Genomic DNA, 15,165 nt, shown 5'->3' on the forward strand with positions numbered 1-15,165 from the left:
TGGTTTCCTCTCCCTCCCTTTGTCAGCTGTGTCTGGGTGAAGAGCTTTGTGCGGGGACGCTTGCGCACGATGTGTTTGTGCGGCCCTGATCTCAGCTGTGGCCTCGAGGTGCCAGCGTAACCCAAATAACAATAATCCCAGAATCATAGAAGAGTGGGGCTAGCCTCAGGAATCATCAAGTCCAGCCCCTGCCCAGGCAGAACCAACCCCAATTCATTACCAACCCCAACTCAATCATCCCAGCCAGGGCTTTGTCAAACTGGGACTTAAAAAACCTCCAGGGGATGGAGATTCCACCCCTCCCTAGGGAAAGAGGTTTTCTTAGTATCCAACCTAGGCCTTGCCCCCTACAACTTGAGCCCATTGCTCCTTGCTCCGCCATCTGCCACCACTGAGAACAGCCTCTCTCCATCCTCTTCGGAACCCCGGAACCCCCCTTCAGGGAGTTGAAGGCTGCTCTCAAATCCCCCCTCACTCTTCTCTTCTGGAGACTAACTAAGCCCAAATCCCTCAGCCTCTCCTTGTAGGTCATGTGCTTCAGCCCTCTAATAACAGGACAGTTAAGCCTACACCTATGGCGCTCTCCACTCGGCAGATCCTGACTCCAGGGACAGACAAGTCAGCCCCAACAGGAAGCTCGTGAGTGCAAGCCCCCAGGGGCAGCGAGCCCTGTACATAACCAAGCACACCGTCAGGTGCTTGCAAAGTAGGAGTGACTGGTCTGCGAGGAGCGGCCATTTCAAACCCTGTGGGATGCAGGAACCTGACAGTGCTTCCACACGTTTCATGGAGTTACGGCCGAACTCAGGAAAGGCCGGCTGGGCTTGTGGCTGAGGCCTCATGCGATCGGGGCTCACCATCCAGACTCTCCATGTGGCCAGTCACTTCTGTGCCTCATCGGTAGGACAAGGGTGTAATCTAGCTCACAGAGCTGGCAGGGACCTGGAGGGTCATCAAGTGCAATCCCCTGCTCTCCCGGCAGGACCGGGTACCATCCCTGACAGATTTGCCCCACATCCCTAAATGGCCCCCTTGAGGCTTGAAGTCACAACCCTGGGTTTAGCAGGCCAACGCTCAAACCACTGAGCTATCCCTCCCCCAGTCTGTCTATTTAGATTGTCAACTCCGCAGGGCCGGGCCAAGTCCCTTACTCGGGGCCTGAGCGCCTGATCACAGTGAGAGCCAGTGGGCATGCTCCTAGGACTCTGCGACCAGCCAGGCATCTTCAGGACCCTCTTTCATAGACATGCCCATGGGGCTCTGTGTAGCACGGTGCATGGGCCTGGAGCCCCGATGAGCCTGGCTGTGGCTAAGAATGGGGAGACGTGCAGTAACAAGCCCCGTGTGCAACCTCCCCCCTTGTTCTAATCAGCCACTGCTGCATGTGACCAGAGCTTTTCATGGTGTGTGTGTGTGTGTGTGTGTGTGTGTGTGTGTGTGCATGTGACCAGAGCTTTTCATGGTGTGTGTGTGTGTGTGCATGTGACCAGAGCTTTTCATGGTGTGTGTGTGTGTGTGTGTGTGTGTGTGTGCGCATGTGACCAGAGCTTTTCATGGTGTGTGTGTGTGTGTGTGTGTGTGTGTGCGCATGTGACCAGAGCTTTTCATGGTGTGTGTGTGTGTGTGTGTGTGTGTGTAACACCTAACTCGGCCATGAGCAGGATATGGCCCGGGGGCTGGCTGTTTTTATTTATATGCTACTGTCTGTGCCACCCAACTTCCCGCCGGCGGCTCAGGCCGCAGAATCCTATTTAAACAGCTCACGGTCGCGGCGCTACCCCGGCAGAGGCGGGAGCTGCGAGCCCTTTAAATAGCCAGAGCAACCCTGGGAGCTGCGAGCCCTCTGTTGTGTGTTTCATTCAAATCCTCCAGTCCCAGACAACTCTAGGGAGTGGCCAGTCCCCAGCCCCGCCCCTTCTGTCCCAGCCCCGCCCCTTCCGCCCAGACCCCGCCTCTTCTGGGGGCGTGGAGCCAACCCATGACCATGTATCAAAATTCATTAAGTGGCCTCCCCGGTGAAAATTATTAGCTGGCCCTGGCCTAACCGGACAGGCAGCAAACAGAGCAGAAGGGGAGCGTTTCAGTCGAGGCTGGGGTGTTGCCGTGTAATAAAGCCCCACCAGGAAGGACTCTTGGGATAGGGAGACAAAGAGAATTTGCATAGGAAAGGAGCTGTCTTTAGCAACCGTTTATTCTAGCAACTCGTTCACTGAAAAGAATGCGTTATAGCGATACCGGCTGACACGTATCCCGCCGGTTCCCAAAGCATCCGCCACATTGCAGGCCTGAGGCTGCTTTCCACCTGCACCACACATGCCCACTGCAATCAAGCAATGCAGGACTGGGCCGGACAGCCCCGTGGGCATGGCCCTGACTCCCGAAAGCTCCCCGTTGGCCAAAGCACGCGCTGCCTTCACCGAGACGCGAGCGCCGCAGCGCGAAGTGTGCACTGCGGTGCTTTCCGGGAGCAGGCCCCCCTGGAGTGGGGATGGAATGCAGCCACTGCTGGGGTGGAGGACAACTGCCCGGCAGATAACACTGCCCAGTTGGAAGGAAGGGCCAGAAAGAGACCGAAGAGGGACCGGACTTGCTGTCTGAATCACACACACATACAGCTGGGACGCAATGTGCCGGTGTGGAAGGGACATTACCAGGGGAGCTTACCTGAGCGCTGATACGGGTAGATCCAGCAGAAATGGGTCCTTAAGCGTGGTTAGACACCACCAAGAATCGGCAGCTCCTGCTAAGGAACAGGGCATTCCGGCCAACGTCTTGGTGGACACGGTGCACAGCTGCGGTTCCACCCCATCTCGGTCTCTTTCTGATCTTGTTCACTGGGCTCACAGCCCCCCACCTTAACCTGTGGTGTTAGCTCCGTTCTCAGCCAGCGCTCTCTCAGCAGCCCCCGATTATCCCCTACGGAGCCCCGGAGACGAGGAACGTGACTCAGACACGAAGGCAGGAGGGTTCCTCCCCGTGCAACAGGACAACAGGGAGATGGTTTTGCTTCCTGCCTGAGACTGGAGTACAAATGGCCCAAGGACTCCAGAGATGACCCCGGGAACAGGAAGGCATTGAGAGAGGAAGCCAGCCAAGGGAACGTCGGAGAGATGCCCATGATTGGCCCTGCCTGGTGCTGGGCTGCAACAAGAGAATACTCTGGGGGTAAAGAAGGGTGATGGGCCAGAGGGAGACTCCAGTTATGTTTGTGTCCTCCAGCTCCACCTTGCTGCTGGGAACCGGCCATGACCTGCGTGAGAAGACAGAAGGGATATTTTTAAGGCCTCGTTAGCAGTGGGCACCCTGGGAATTCTCAGCCTGAGGTTCCCGCGAGCAGCGCTGGGACAGACTGGGGGCCCCCGAGAAGTCGCCCACGGTTACCCGGGGCCACACAATGCAAGCCAGGGTGTGTCGAGAACTGTTCTGGGGGTGGCTCGGCAGTTATTCAGGAAGCCTTTGGGGAAGGACTGCGTGTCCACAACGGGGCCAGGAACACACACGGCACGTCAGCAGGCCGAGGAAGACCCAAGTCGGGGCCTGATCCTGCAGCTCCGAGCCACCCAAGCGGTGCCGCTAGAACCAACGGGCGCCACCCTGTCCCTACTGAAGTCAGTGACAAAATTTTTGTGGTGGCTTCAGCGGATTTCACCCATCTAGGTGAGTGAAGTCCCCAGAGCAGGCTCTAAAGCTAGGAAGCTGAGGAGAATCGGAGACTTACCCGGACGCCTCGGCAATGTAGCTGGCTGCGTATCAATGGTGGTTCTTTGGTGGCTGGTGGCGATTCTTGCCGCCTGGGCCTGGCTGGGTTTTCACGCCTCGTTTTCATTGACAGAAATAAAGCCAATGCATGGTCCGCGAGGCCGGCCTATTGGCTCGCTGGCCATTCCAGCCGCCGCAGGCCTCGATCAACAAGCAATGCGATGGTGCTGGAGAAGCTGCCGGAGCCCTGTTGGGTGGGTTCTTGGGAACGTCTCCGGTGGCCGCATGGGCGTGGGGCAGGGCGCCCACGGAGCCATAGGAAATTCGCTGAGCGTTGAGGGCAAAACGGCTCAGGCAGAAGGCCTGAGAGGGCCAGGACCCTGAGGAATCCACTGGAGCCTCAAGGAATTTGATATCACTGCTCTACTTTCTTTGGCCTATACTCGGGAATGCCCTACGGCATAGGCTTAAACCCGTTCCTCTGCAGAATAGCATGTGCTTCCCCTTCACACGGGTCCTTCCATCGCCTGCCCTTCCCTGGGATTTCAGCGCCTGCTTAGAGCTAACCATGTTCCTACACATGCATGAAAAGCATGAGATGCGTCGCAGCAGTAACGTCATTAAGGAACCTCAGGACCAAACCTGGCCAGCCCTAAAACCCCACCCCAAACCCAAATGCTTCGGGGTCCCGGAGCCAGCCTCTCAGCTGGGCTCCTGCAAAGCGACGCTGTTCTCCATCGGCTGGAAGAGATCGCCCGCGAGGGCGGCGGATAAAGAGTCTTCCGAAAGCTAACGCTGATCTGAGGCTTCGGAGGGGGGAAGAAGAGAAAGACACAGACCACACGGGAAATAAGCAGGTAATGGTTTTCAGTGACCTGTCCCCACATTCCTTGTCCGGTTCAAAGGACGGAGACCCAAGCTAGACGTATCAGAGACTTCACCTCCACCGCAGCATTAAGGGACAAATCCTGCCGAGACTTAACCCCCCCGCAATGCCTAGAGTTAGACCCAAGGCAGTCCCACTGCTGCATTAGGTATAAGCCGGGGATGCAGATGACCCTGCATAGGCAAGACACCAGGACAGGTCAATATCTCCCTGCTGCTACCAGCCTAGGGAAGGAGGGGGAGGTTTGAGCACATCCCGGCCGGAGGAGGAAGGGAGGGGCCCCCTCGAGCAGAGAAGGCGCGCCCCAGCGCGGCAGGAAGAGGGACACGCAGCCACGGCACCGAGCAGACAGTGGCATTGTCAAAGCAGAGCCAAGACGCGCGGCGGGGGGCAGGCAAAGCGGAGGAGGCGACACCCGTGGCCAAGCTGGGACAGCTCAGGAAGCTGTTATGCCACAAGAATGCCAGAGAATGCAGTGCCCTGGGGAGGGAAGGGCAGCGCCAAGGGCAGGCGGGGCCAGGGCACCTCATGGCTTGCCCTGGAGCTGTCCCTTTGCATGGAGGCCGATGAATCCGACCCCTTGGGGCGCCGGGGCACTCCTGCAATTCTAGGGCAGCCCTAAGGTATCTGGGGCCTGTTCCTCAGAGGCGCCGAGCGCCAGCACGCCGGACCTCTGGGGGCTCGGCGCCTTTTAAAGCCAGGCAGGCAGCGCCGCCGGGCTAAGCAGCCGTATGCTGGTGGTTCGATGCCTAAACGCTGCCATTTGCGCAGGCAGTTTTGCACCGCTAATGGGCTGCAGGCTTGGAGGCTGCTCTTGAGACTCAGCCTCACACGTGGGCGCGTCTGTGCACGGACCTGGAGCGTGGCAAGCCGACACTGCCCGCAGCAGCGTCACAGAGCCCTAGGGGGATGTTTGGGCCCGGTCGCAGGGGCCCCGGGGCCCCGTAGCGCCCGGCAGGGGGTGGAGTCCCTCCTGTGCGGGCCACGCACTCAGTCTGTGTATAGACAAGCCCTACTTGCATCAGGTCCCCCAAAAGCGGGGATCAGACAACGCCTGGCCTTCCGGCACTGGAGGAAGAGTCAGAGGGGCAATTTGTCTAACCAACGAAGGCCCACAGGCGTGAGGCCGTGTTGGCTGCACGTATCCCTCGCTTAGGGCTTGTCATCCCGACTGCAGCGCGGCTACAGTCACACACAGGGATCGAGAGGAGCTGGGCCCATGCTGCAGACAGACCCCCCGGGAATGGTGCTGCTTTCTGTGTCTGCCGAACTCGGCCTGGAGGCACCCCTGGGGCTGCCTCTGACCATCCCGTGGGGGGGCCTCTGACCATCCCTGGCTGTATCTGACCCACATGAGGCTGGATTCCGCTGCCCTCCCTTCCGGTGAGTCCTGCCCTTGTGCTACTGGCTGCCACAGGACACGGGGCGCAAGCAAGAGGGTCAGAGTCGGGGCCAGAGCGAGCAGCGAGACCCAGATCCTCCAAGTTAGCCCTGCTCCGAGCTCCCTGCGCTTTCACCAGAACAGCAGCGCCTGAGGGTCTAGGCCTAAGCCCCATCTCCGTGACGTTGGAGCAGGTTCACTTCAGCATCTTCTGGATTTACACCTGTACCAGGCGGCCGACTGCAGACCGTGCCCGGAACGTGCCCCATAGTGCACAGCGGCACCAGAGGAACAAACTCCGGCCCTACAACTGACAGGTCTCCCTCCACCCTTCTTTTCCTGTTATAAATTCTGGGTTCCTGCTTTCCCGCCCCAGCTCATCCGAGGAAGTGGGTTTTGCCCAGGAAAGCTCACGCTACTCTCTCTACATTTTGTTAGTCTCTAAGGTGCCACAGGACTACTCATTGCGTTTATCGCTACAGACTCACGCGGCGACCCCTCTGAGACGCTAGCAGGACAGAGATTTTTGCCTATTCAATGGAGAGTTTTGTAAATGGCTTTAGTAGCGGGTTTGGGTTTTTTTTTTAATTTCCTTAAGCAGGGGCCTTTTGAGAGTCTGGCTGGGATTTTGGTCTAAATCTCCAGCTGGTGTGAATCAGTGCAGCACCGAAGCTGGTTCACACCAGCTGAGAATGCGGCTGGGAAGAGCGGAAGAAACTCCAAGGGGTCCCCCCCCCCGGCAGAAACTCCAAGGGGTTTCCCCCCCCAACACAGCTGCAGATGGGAAGGTGTCTGCAGAGAACTTCCCGGAGGCAGCACAGCGCCCTCCGGTGGGCAGGGCTGGGGACTGCACCCTCTCGGCATCGGGAAGTGTTTGGAAGTGGTTAGCAGTGGGGTGCGGGACAGAGGACGCCCATGCTGCCGGCGGGAGGGTCTACCTGAGAAGAAATGGGCTTTGAAGCCCTTCTTGGAGACGGTGTTGTCGGACTTGAACTCGATCCTCATGTTGTTGTACTGGGAAGTGATGACTTCCGGCTTCTCCGCGCCGCAGAACTTGCCGTGCAGCTTGGAGTCGGCCGACAGCCCACTGCGCACCTCCACAAAGTCGTACTTGCACACCTGCTGGGGGACAGGAGGAGGAGCCCGGCTGAGACGGGGTGAGGAGAGGCGGCTGGCTCTCGGGGCCTAGAGCCCAGAGCATGTCTCCGCTGCTCCTACCCGCCAGTGTAAACGTGCTGCAGAAAGCGCCTGGCCGCGGGGAGGGGTCACGATTTACAGTGGCGTGCACGTGCCCACATGAGATTTGCACCAATGCATCTGCACTAGTTAGACGGTGGTGCCTGGGAGCTGACACTAGGCAAATTCAAGCTGGAAATAGGGTGTACGTTTCCCACAGCGAGGCTAACTTTAACACCGAGATGGGCTGTGTTTCTAAAAGATCTGCTCTGGTTCACAATCACAATTCACAATCACACAATCACAATCACAATCACACAATCACAATCTGGGAATTGACTTCAGGGAAAGTCTCTGGCCAGACGAGTCGATCGCCAAGGTCCCTTCTGACCGCGGTGTCTATGAATCTCGTGCGACAAACACCCTGGTGCAGAAAGTCCCTCATTTCCTCAGACAGCCCCTGCTACCTGGGCTTTGACCCACGGCGCTCCCAGGCTGTCAGAAACCAACATCGGGCCTCCCTCTGCAGCCAGGCCTCCCCGCCAGTCCAGACCGCGCCCGCAGGGGCTGGCGACTCTGTGGGGACCCGCAGCAAAGCAGGCGGGGGCGAGGCGTGAACGCGGGAGGCGCCGTGGGACTCACGTCATTCCCCTCGGTCTCGAAGAATTCGAACTGCAGGGAGATGCGGTACTGGGAGGGCGCCACCAGATGCCAGACGCAGTCCTTGTTCGGGGGGTATTCCTTGGGCCAGCCCGGGCTGGTGATGGAGCCGTTGAGTCTGGTGAGGAGGCCTCCGCAGGCGGCTGCAGGGGGTCAAGCACAGGGAGCATTGCCCACGCTTCCCTCAACACCCCGCTCCCCGAGGCCGGGCTGTGGGAGACTTCGACTGTCCTAGAGCATGCCGGGGGGGGGGGGGGGCTGGGGGCTGGAGCAACGGGGGGCAAGGTGAGCAGGGGGAAAAGGAGTCACAGCTTTGGAGCCCTCAGCAGGTTAGGAAGCCCCCCCCCCCCGGAGATACTGACCTTCACAGCGGCGCTTGTCCAAAGCCAGTTCATAGCCGGGGTCGCAGGCGCACCGGTAGCTGCCCAGGGTGTTGACGCAGCGCTGTTCACACCCGCCGTTGTTGGCCTGTGAGCACTCGTCTACCTCTGTCAGGGGACAAAAGCAGAGAAAGGCCCTGGTTTGGGGAAGCACGAATGTTGTGGGGGCAGGCCAGCCCCCGGCTCCCCCGAAGGGGTGGGGCCTGTGGCAGAAGGGGCGGGGCTGAGGGCTGCAGAGAGAAACCACGAGAGCGAGGGAGTGTGAAAGAGAGACACTGTATGTGTGAGAGAGAGACTTGGTGACACAGATCGAGTGTGTGTGTGACCATGACTGGGTGCGGGGTGCAGAGCGTGTGTGGTGCAGACTCGGGTGTGTGTGACAGCGACACAGTGTGTGTGTGTCTCTGCACTCCTCTGAGTCACTGACCATCCGTGCTAGAGACTGGAGCAGCTCCGCTGTGGGTCTCCTGCCCCCCGCCCCCTGCTCTGCAGAGATGGGGTACAGGGGCAGGGGGACACCCTGACTTCAGCGCTCCCTGCTCCCTTCCATGCCCCTGCTCAGCTCACAGGAGAATCTGGGAGCAGCCAGGCTCAGGACGGAGCAAGGCATGTGGGGGGGGGAGGCTGAACACATGCTGCAGGCTGTAAATATGCACGCTCTGCTAATCAGCTGCGTCTCGGTGCTGGCCAGCAGGGGGCGCAGTGCCACTCCGGGAGGCCCCCTGGAGGACAGGAACGCAGCAGGGCTGGGGACTGCAGGAGCACAGGGAGAAAGCCTGGGGAGAAGTGGCTCAGCTTGTCCCTGCCCCGCTACGCGGCCCTGAACGCAGCCCTTGCACCAGGAGGCTCACGTCAGCTCCAGGCGAGCCTGGCGGGGGAGAGGCCGAAGGAGGCTCCGGTACCTTTGAAGAAGTTGACGGCGAAGCCAGCCTTGTTGATGGAGCCGTCCGAGACAAACTTCATCCACAGCTTGTTGGACGTGCTCTTGATGTCGTCGGGCTTGTCATAGCCGCAGTACCGGCCGATCAGGCTGCTCGACTCGGTGCTGCCGTCCCGGATCTCCAGGTAGTCGTAGGCACAGCTGTCGTGCCGCTCGATCTGGGATGGGGGGGGGGAGAGCAGGCAAGACAGCAGGTCACCCGAAGTCTCCCGAGGATCCATCAGCTGCCCAGCGGCCAGATGGCAACTTAGCCTGCTGAGGTTAACTCCCCAGCCCAGGAGCAGTGGCCCAAACCGTTGTGGTTTCACTTGGCACTAGAGCTCCTGTCAGCTAATAATCCCAACGCAATTAAACAGGCAGGGGCGGGACCACAGCCCCCACTGTAAAATTTGGGAAACTGAGGCATGGAACCTGGAAGGGACTTGCCCAAGGTCACCCTGCAGGTCAGTGGCAGAGCATGGAGTGGGACCCAGGGAGCTGCCCTGAAGGAGATGCATTGCACGTTCAGTGCAAGTGTGAGCAGTCGAACACCCCAGGACACAGACATGCCTGAGAGGGGCAAACCGTGTGTATGAGCAGGAATTATGCTACAGACAGAAGTTGGGGATGCAGGGTCTGAGTTTACTTTCACTTGAACCACGTTTCTCGTGGTGCGAGCCACGGCCTCCAGCAGTGATGCCAGCTTTACCCCCCCGCGAAAGCACAGGCAAGCCCATAATGGGCACGTAAAGAGCCTGGAGGGGCATGTCTGAGCTGCACACGAGGAGTCACTGCCGTACGCATAACACGGGGGCTCGCTCGAAAGCACGCAGAAGACACGGCTGCAGGGCTAGCAGCTCACACAAGCCCTGCTCAGATCCCAGCTATGCACTCAGATGGGCTGCTCGCGTCGCTCCCGTTTCCACTGCAATTTTTAGCGCGTGAGCCCAATCAAAGCTCGCGCAGGGACGGCCACCGAGCTGCAGTCAGGCCGTCTCCACGGCCATGCCCACGGCCCTTCCCACAATCCCTTGCAGCCTTCCTCCAGCCAGGGCTGCGGAGCTGAGCTGGGCAGAAACCCACTCGTTACTGCAGGAAAGCCTCCGGCGCGAAGGCATCCGCACGGTTTGCGAGGACGTGCCGAGGCGATAGATCGTTTAGATGGGAAAATGTTCGGCAGGCTTTGTTTCACGGAGAGCGGCACGCCGCATTGCGCTGCAGATCAAGGAGTCAAACCGCGTTGCTTCCCGACCGAGCACCGCGACCGGGCGGTGTCGAGAGAAGCCCCGAGCCGTGGCCACGTGGGTGCGTGGGAATGTTTGGAAATGCCGACTGGCCGTTCTGATTTCAGGCCACAGGAAATTTCGCCACGTCGGGCGGGAAGTTCTGAGCGCGGGCAGGCGAGGTTGCCAGTAGGTTTCTCGGTTAGCAGGAATGCTGCTGTAATGGGAAGAGCCCGGGGTGTGTGTATGTGTGTGTGTGACTCCGGATGACTCAAGTTTGTGGGTTCGCTTATGGCCTGTGATGACTCCAGGGAGCCTGTTGCTGTGCAGTTGGGCAAGAGGGGATTGTGAAAAGGCGGGAGGGGATGCGTTTGCAGCAGCCTGCTGGGAATTGCTGTTAACACGAGTGAGGCATGATGCAGGACTCAGACTGCCAGTGCTGCCAAAGGCATTCCAAAGGGGTTTGCACACCGGGCAGGGAATGAAGCAATCTGCACTGTAATCCCGACACTGAGCCACTGAGTAACCTTGGCCAAGTTACTTCCCCTCTCTAACAGCTCTACTATGGGGAAGAGGGCAATACTCAACTCTTACCTGGGGCTTTTCCTCCAGGAAGCTTAAAGGATCATTACTCCCACACGGGGACACTGAGGAACAGAGAGGGAAAAGTGACTTGTCCAAGGTCAGTCGCAGCACAGCCATGAAAAGCAATTAAGCCTCACCCAGTGCTCTATCCACTTGGCAATGCTGCCCCTTCACCCAGCAGCTGGGAAGATTAACTAATTAGTGCATCCGAGGGGCTTAGAGATCATCACGGCCAAATCCCAGGAGGCACTGGGCTCAGTCCCAGAAGCTCGGCATGTCTGAGGATCGGGGCCGCTGGGAGAGTCAAGGCTCCGTGCCCCCTAACTGGGGTGCTACCCCAGCCCCTGCGCACACTCACAGCCCGTACCTCGAACGACTGGAAAGTGAGGCCGACGTGGTAGCCCTCGGAGATTGTGATCTTCCAGGTGCACACCTTGTTGGGCCGGTATTCGTCAGGGTAGTTGGGAGACTGGATGTGGCCGTTGTCTTTCTTCATTTCTCCCCCGCAGATGGCTGCAAGGGAAGGGGGGGATGGTGTTTCCTGGCAGGAGAGGGGACGCTGTGCTGGGGCCTGGCCCGGGGAGCCCACTGGGAGAAAGTTATTTGGGAGGCCCATTCCCAAGAGCAAAATTCTCATCCGCCCTCTCCCAAGAAAAGGGACCTTGGAGACCTCCCCCTGCTCCGCCCGGCCCCCTCCCACCCCTCCGGGCCCCCGGTACCTTCGTAGACAGCGAAGAACCCTTTGCCGACCCAGTTGCTGCTGCTGCGGAACTCGATCCAGAGGCGGCTGTCGGTGGAGATGATGGGCTCGGGGAGCTTATTCCCGCAGAACCTGCCTGGAGAAGGACACGTGCTTGACGGGGTCTCTCGCCGCAGCACGTCCTGCGGGCCGGCAGTGGCGCGGGCCCTCTGCTGCCTGCACCACCCGTGGGGAGCAAAACAGTTGGCAAGGCAACCTCGCTTTCCCACAAGGCCTGGCGGACACGGGCACGCTGCCAGTTTGGATGGGCGTCCGGCCGTTCCTGGTGTTTCCAGCGGGGGACGTGGCAAGTAGCGTTCTGGGGAGCACCGATGTGATCGTCGCAGAGATCAAATTCTGGGGCTAGAGCAAGTTACCAGAAAGGCTCCCTCTGGGGAAACCCAGTTTAGAACATAGAAGCCCAGGGCTGGCAGATTCCTCAGGAGTCATCAAGTCCAGCCCCCTGCCCAAAGCAAGAGCAACCGCAACTCCATCATCCCAGCCAGGGCTTTGTCAAGCCGGGACTTCAAAACTTCTAGGGATGGAGATTCCACCTCCTCCCTAGGGAACCCAGCCCAGTGCTTCCCCATCCTCCTAGGGAAAGAGTTTTCCCTAATATCCCACCTAGACCTCCCCCATTGCAATGTGAGACCATTGCTCCTTGTTCTGCCCTCTGCCACCCTTGAGAATGTGGGGTTCTGGGGGAAGGAATTCTGAAGGCCCGTATGTAGGTTGAAAATGGTTTGTGCAGACATAAGCTGGAGCCAGCCATTTTTAAAGGCAGTGCAGGCTAATGGTCAAGCAGGAAACTAGCGATCAGGAACTCCTGGGCCCCGTTCCCAGCACTGGCTCACTGTGTGATCCTCAGCAAGTCTCCGAGTGGCAGGTTTCTCCAAAGAGTTTTGCACGCTAGGGGGTGGAAAATCTGGCCCGTCATGCCTCGGTGTGAGCCGCTCTGTCCCAAAAAGGGGAGACTGCCCCGCCTGCCTGCCAGATGGGGCGTGTGGATGAATCGGGTCATTTGCAATTGGTCACATGCAGGGGTCACTCCAATGCTGCATGTGCTCATTTGCCAAGCACTTGGAAGATGCGGGTGAACATGGGGGAAGGATCTGGTTAGACTAGGATAGGTAAGATACGCCCCTGGCTGAATCCGGCATGCCAAGCCATTTGATCTGGCCCGCTGTCCATCCTGCTGCTCTCCCACCCCCAGGCCAATCAAAACCGGGGGGGGGGGGGGGGGGGGGGAAGTGCACAAACTCATTTTGTGTTCAAAGCAGCCGGTGGCTCCCTCCCCCGCTAAGGATGCACGGCACCTAGAGGGTGCCACCAGCCACTCTGAATAGCGAATGACTTTGTGCACTTCCCTGCCTCTAGGTCCCGATTGGCTTGGGGTGGGGGGAGCGCATAAAATCTCCTCCCCCTGCCTGTGGTACCTAGAGGGAGCCGCCCCTTTCTGCATGAGGCCCCGCCCCTTCTGGGGAGGGTGGGCCTGGCCCGTGACCATGCACCAAAATTCATGAAGTGGTCCCCCTGCAAAACTTATTGCCCACCCTGGGTCAGACGAACACCTGTCGGAGGTGATCTAGATAGATCGAACGCTGCCTCGGCTCTCGGGACGGACTACTCAGCGTTTCTCAACCTTTTTGATACCAGAGACCGGCCGGCTACCTTCCTGAACTGTGAGGGAGATCTCAGGTCTCATAGACTCATAGACTTTAAGGTCAGAAGGGACCATTATGATCATCTAGTCTGACCCCCTGCACAGTGCAGGCCACAGAATCTCACCCACCCCCTCCTAGAATAATCCTCTCACCTATATCTCAGATATTGAAGCCTTCAAATAGTTTGAAGACCCCAAGATGCAGAGAATCCTCCAGCCGTGATCTGTACCCCATGCTACAGAGGAAGGCGAAAAACCTCCAGGTCCACAGACCGGTCGCGGAGAAATACTGCCACAGGCAACCCTTTGATATTCCTTCCAGCGTTATGTCGCTATGATTCTCCGGTTGCGTTTCTTATCTCACACTCATGTCAATGGGGATTAACCCCATTTACCCCACCGGGGTGAGAAAGAGGAAAAAGAAGCCCAAAACACTAATTACTCTGCCCGCTCTGGCTGACAGCGTGACCACCACTCAGCATCACTGCGGAAACTTCCTTGCCACAAGCAAATAAAGCAGAAAAGGCGGAGAACGCGGGCAGGGAGAGCTGGGAGTTAATGGTGGAGGAAGAGGTTATTATAGAGATTGAGTTCCAGCAGCACAACATAGGGCCTAAAAGATTCTTGCTGGTTACCTCGCTGTGTGGCCTTTCTCCAGAACCCGTCTCTCACCTCCACGTAATCATACCAGCATAGCCGGCTTCGGTATAGATCCATGGTCGTGAAGTTCAGGATGATCTGAGAGAGAAAACAAGCAGAGGTTAAACACCCCCTGTGCAAGGACCCAAGGATAACACACAGGCTAAGTGAGTGCCTCCTCCCCCTCTGATAGCTAGGTTAGGACAGGATAAAAGCCTACTACTGGTGCCAGCTCAGAGTTACCTCTATAATGGATGTAGTGTTAGCCTGTACCCAGCTCCCAGGTTCAAACCCATCCGGGGTTCGTTATGCCATTCCATCCATGTCCTTCCGACAGGCTTTGAGGGTGGGTGACTGAACCCAAGAGCAGCAGTAGGGCTTTCCACTAGAGATGCCGAAGTTTAACCAGTTAACTGACTAGATGATGCTGGTTGGTCCCGGTTAAAGGTTAAACTCCCACGAGGCTGAGCTTGCTGGTCTCGTGTAACTGATTTCATTGTAATCAGTTACACGGTTACTATTTTTTAGGAGTTTTTACCTCCCTACGTTCCGCTTGGTGGAGTCACGAACCCATCGCGTCCTCTGCTCAGCCGAGGCTCTTTCCACCATCTCAGATGTCTAGAGGACGTCAGTGCCCGGAAGCCACTTTGATCCAAGACCTGCCCATTTCCAGAAGCAACTAGACACCCTCTGCCCAATGTGCAGAAGGGGGGTGCTCACTACGGCGTGAAAACTGTGGCCCATGAAGGCACTTCCAGTTAGGAAGCTCACAAGTCAGGCAGCCCAAATCCCCAGTGGGTTGTGATCAGAAGGCCCAAACTTTGGAAAGCTGCACCTCTGCACCGCAGCAAGAACGAGGCCCCTCTGCTACTGCCAGCATCCCTGGCAAGTTCCACCGCCGGCTGGGGAAAGCTGTCAATCAACACAGGCCAGTGTCCAAAGGGGACCGCACATTCGGGGTTTAGCTTTGGACTTTGGGTGGAAACAAAGGACAGAAACACAAACTGAACCCTGGCTGGCGTGGAGTTTCCTTTGAGTTTGAGGTGGGGACTACCGGTTAAACGCTCTGGTCCTGCAACCTCGGGACTGGACCGGCATCCAGAATTTGCCGACCCACCGGAGAGCAATATTGTCTAGCAGCATTCCCAGCACTTTCACTGCTTACTGGGCTCTTGGAAGTTAAATTAGAGTTAAATAACAGCACAGAACGCTGGG

The 15,165-nt window shown here is 58.2% G+C and overlaps 2 protein-coding genes across 4 annotated transcripts in view; both read right to left on the bottom strand.

The window, feature by feature from the left end:
* Nucleotides 1–15,165, bottom strand: part of PPP3CC (protein phosphatase 3 catalytic subunit gamma) — a 288,696-nt gene that overhangs the window by 211,566 nt on the left and 61,965 nt on the right. The window lies entirely within an intron of this gene.
* BMP1 (bone morphogenetic protein 1) overlaps nt 1–15,165 on the bottom strand; it is a 99,104-nt gene that overhangs the window by 13,272 nt on the left and 70,667 nt on the right. For 2 of the 3 annotated variants that reach the window (XM_075910890.1, XM_075910891.1), the window contains exons 9-15: nt 13,947–14,049; nt 11,629–11,745; nt 11,277–11,422; nt 9,085–9,280; nt 8,165–8,290; nt 7,785–7,945; nt 6,905–7,085 (exon numbers count right to left, since the gene is read on the bottom strand). In XM_075910890.1, the coding sequence (XP_075767005.1) occupies nt 6,905–7,085; nt 7,785–7,945; nt 8,165–8,290; nt 9,085–9,280; nt 11,277–11,422; nt 11,629–11,745; nt 13,947–14,049 (1,030 nt within the window). Of the gene's footprint in view, nt 1–6,904; nt 7,089–7,784; nt 7,946–8,164; nt 8,291–9,084; nt 9,281–11,276; nt 11,423–11,628; nt 11,746–13,946; nt 14,050–15,165 lie in introns of all 3 variants that reach the window. The other variant, XM_075910889.1, reaches the window with a different exon arrangement.

Source organism: Pelodiscus sinensis, chromosome 28 (assembly GCF_049634645.1).
Source record: "Pelodiscus sinensis isolate JC-2024 chromosome 28, ASM4963464v1, whole genome shotgun sequence".
Taxonomy (NCBI): Eukaryota; Metazoa; Chordata; order Testudines; family Trionychidae; genus Pelodiscus; species Pelodiscus sinensis.